Genomic DNA, 3,275 nt, shown 5'->3' with positions numbered 1-3,275 from the left:
GGCCATGAGGCTGAGGACAGCGAAAGTTCCTAGGGCCAGGGGAGAAACCCACAGATCACTAGATGTGCCAGCCTGGGGCGAGGTGACCGCCCAGGCTCCGGGCACTATGCCAGAAAGACTGCTGTCAGACCACCTCTGCTAGAAGGCTGGCTGCTCAGGTGAAGGCTGCGGGGCCAAGATCCCTGCCCCTGCCCCTCCTGAGGATGCCCTGCGGACTACGCCCTCCTCTGGGTGACAGTGCATCTCTTCTCCCCACCTTCCTTTCCACCATCCCATGCTGGACTGCCCTGAGCCTCTGACCTAGGCAGTGCCTACTGGAGGTTTGAGGTGGGTGCAAAGAGGCAGGAGTTTACTCAGACTTTTCCTCTCCATGAAATCTGGCTCAGGGCAGTCCAGCATGGGATGGTGGAAAGGAAGGTGAGGGACTGAAGAAGAGAGTAAGAGCGAGGGAGCTTATAAGAAGGGAAGCCTCAACCCCCTGTCCATTTCACCCTACAGAGAGGGAAAGGAGTCCGTGGGTCACTCACCAGTAGACAGGTGTCTCCCAGTACCCAACAAGGTGTAGATGAGGACGGGAAAGAAAGAAGTGTAGAGTCCGAACACTGGGGGCACAGAGGTCAGGAGGGCAAAAGCCATGCCTGGGGGCGTAGTGGAAGGAAAGGTCTTTGGTGTGTGGGTGAGGGGCTGGGGGCCCACCCTCCAGGACCGCTCTTCCTCTCCCACACTCTTGGAGGCTGGCACAGGCACATTAAATCACACCACAGGAGGGAACTGAAGGGTTAACAGGCCTCGGTGGGTGGGAGGTCGTGGGGCGGTCAAGGTCAGAGATCCGTGTCCACTGTGTCCTGGTAGGGGGCAGGCGTTCAAGCTGAGAGGTCTCTCCAGTTCCCTGAGTCGGATCGTGGCCAAGACTTCGCGCAGGATTGCACAGATGAGGGGAGCTGGGGGCGGGGATCTGATGGAGCTCCACTGTCCTTACCCAGAACTCGGCCTTGGGTCCCTGTCGCCGAGCCCGCAGCCGCACTAGCCCACCCACTTCGCTCCCGGTTGCCAGGCCCTGTGCCCACCCGAAGCCCCCTAGAGCTTGGGCCCCTGCCAGGCTGTTGTTGGGGCCGCTCACCCTGGGGCACGTGCACGATGCCCACGGTCAGTCCGGCCACCGCGTCCCCGAGCAGCCAGGCCCGCCAGCGGTAGTGGGGCAGCCAGCGCAGCGGAGGCAGCCGCGCCAGGAGCAGGCGCCACGCCCCTGGTCCAGAGCAGGCGCTGGCCCGCCGCCGCCACAGCCGGGACCAGCGCGGCTCCGCGAGCAGCTCGGGCTCCTGCTCTGCGTCTCCGAAGAGCTGCTGGAACCGGGTCTCGGTGAGAGGTTCCCTGAACTTGGCGCTCAGAGGGGACTTAAGGTCGGAGGCCTCTCCCGGACCTGGGCAGGTCCTGGCGCCCGGTAGCCCACTCATTTCGCCCTTGGCCACCTCCAACTCCGCCCAGCCTTAAATACCCCTCAGCCCGCCGGCCCCGCGGCCCGCCTCCTTGGAGCAGAGTCCATCCCGTCCAGGAGGGAGCCCTCTCTTGGGGACCTTCTACAGTCGGGAGACAGCTGAGCCTTGGGGAGGGGGCGTCTCTGTGTTAGGCGTTTCCCTCAGACATCCTTGGTGCGATCGCTGGCTCTGGAGCCTGCTGTGGAGGAACCAGAGAGAGAGGCCAGAAAACAAACGCACCCAAACACCCAACACCCACGAACGCTCCTAGGTCTTTTGACTCCCACCTCTCATTCTTGGTGGTTTCTTTCCGCATTAGCACCTGGGGCACAGACAGATGCTGACTCCTCTGGGGTTGCTGGTCATCCTCAGGGCTGCTGCATGGCCCACAAGAAAGTTCAGCGGTGTTCCAACCTCCCTTTCTCCCCCCAGACCCTAATTCTCAAGGGGCAGAGCTTCTCACCAGAAAGTATAAGGGGCTCCATTGGCCTCAGCTGTTTCACAGACCACCTAGATGGGAAGCAGCTACATGCATTGGATAGGGACTGCCAGAGGGACCCCCACCCCACACCTCTGCTGGGAGTGGCTGGGCCCAAATTCCCAATTCAGGACCTCAGGGGGGAATACTGAACAGATAGCAAATTTTGATTTTATTGCTCAGAAGGCAAAAACACTGAAGCATTCCAAGTCAACAATACGTATGTGGTTAAATTAAGTACGAAAGGGTCACCCACCCATGTCATGTACCCCTGAGGTCCCTGAAGAGATACAAAGCTTCTGAGCGCCAGAATCCTGCTAGTTGCCCCATCCCCTCCTCCATTCACAAGAATTCTTAGCACCCCTCCCCATCACCCTCTGGTCCCTAGTCCCTGACCCCAAAGCCCTGGGTGTGGGGTACAGTGAGGGTGGGTCTCCCCTCTTCAATTCCTCCTATTGTTCCCCAGAAGTCTTATCTGGGCTGTACGTCCTGTCCCCCCCTTAGAGTTCCCTCCCCCCATTGTGGCCAGAGAGACCTCAGGCCCACAGGGAGGCTCCAGCTCCTCCTCAGCCTCCCACCCCAGCAGTCTATTGTCTGCTGAGGAAGCTCAAGTACACGTGACTGGGCCCAGGGGACGAATGGACACAGTGGACACACCGATGCCCAAGGACCCAGGCAGGACAGGGCATCTGGACGAGAATCTCTGCACGTTTGGGTCTCGGTCCCAGGGGCTGTCCCAGAAGTTGGGAGGGGTGAAGACCTCCACTCTTAGGTCTATGGCTTGAAGAAGAATCCCTTCCTGGTCAATATGGATATGATTTGCGACCTCCCAGACAGCAAAAATAAGGAGACCCAGAGCCAGAAGGGGCCAGAGCCCCCAGCATCCTCTCCACCTTCCCCATGTTCCCTCAGCTGAACATGGCGGCCTCAGAAAGAAAGGTACTGTGGGCATTCAGTGCTTTAGCATCTGGGTGTTGAGGGAACGGTGGGAAGTCAGCCCACAGTGGGCTTTCCAGTGGCGTCTAGAACAGAGACCAGACGGGAGGGAAAGGGGCTGGATAAAAGGGAGGATACATCAAGGTTCTAGGGTTTTCCTGTAGCCCCAAGACCCGGACTGAGAGATGCTGCAACTGCAAGTGAGGGACAAAGATAACTACATTTTTTTTTATCTTATATCCCGCACCCTTCTCCTTTCACCAGACCCTTCCCCCAATGACTGATTCGAGGGGCCATCTGATCTCTTCCACACTCCTTTACCCCAACTTCAGCTTCCCCTTCCCTCTGCTAAGACAGCAGCTTTAGTGATATAACAAAATCTTTAT

At 58.7% G+C, this 3,275-nt stretch overlaps 2 protein-coding genes across 5 annotated transcripts in view; both read right to left on the bottom strand.

The window, feature by feature from the left end:
* Nucleotides 1-1,457, bottom strand: part of SLC26A10 (solute carrier family 26, member 10) — a 6,869-nt gene extending 5,412 nt beyond the window's left edge. For 3 of the 4 annotated variants that reach the window (XM_010839348.1, XM_010839351.1, XM_010839350.1), the window contains exons 1-3: nt 1,121-1,457; nt 528-638; nt 10-29 (exon numbers count right to left, since the gene is read on the bottom strand). In XM_010839348.1, coding sequence (XP_010837650.1) covers nt 10-29; nt 528-638; nt 1,121-1,454 — 465 coding nt within the window. In that variant the 5' untranslated portion in view covers nt 1,455-1,457. Of the gene's footprint in view, nt 1-9; nt 30-527; nt 942-1,120 lie in introns of all 4 variants that reach the window. The other variant, XM_010839352.1, reaches the window with a different exon arrangement.
* A 179-nt stretch (nt 1,458-1,636) lies between these two features.
* The window catches only part of ARHGEF25 (Rho guanine nucleotide exchange factor (GEF) 25), a 9,215-nt gene continuing 7,576 nt past the window's right edge, over nt 1,637-3,275 (bottom strand). The window contains exon 15 of the mRNA XM_010839375.1: nt 1,637-1,674. Coding sequence (XP_010837677.1) covers nt 1,637-1,674 — 38 coding nt within the window. The remainder of the gene's footprint in view (nt 1,675-3,275) is intronic.

This window comes from Bison bison, unplaced genomic scaffold, assembly GCF_000754665.1.
Source record: "Bison bison bison isolate TAMUID 2011002044 unplaced genomic scaffold, Bison_UMD1.0 scf7180017864115, whole genome shotgun sequence".
Taxonomy (NCBI): Eukaryota; Metazoa; Chordata; class Mammalia; order Artiodactyla; family Bovidae; genus Bison; species Bison bison.
Note: the sequence above shows the minus strand (reverse complement) of the source record. Positions and strands in the feature narration are given on the sequence as shown.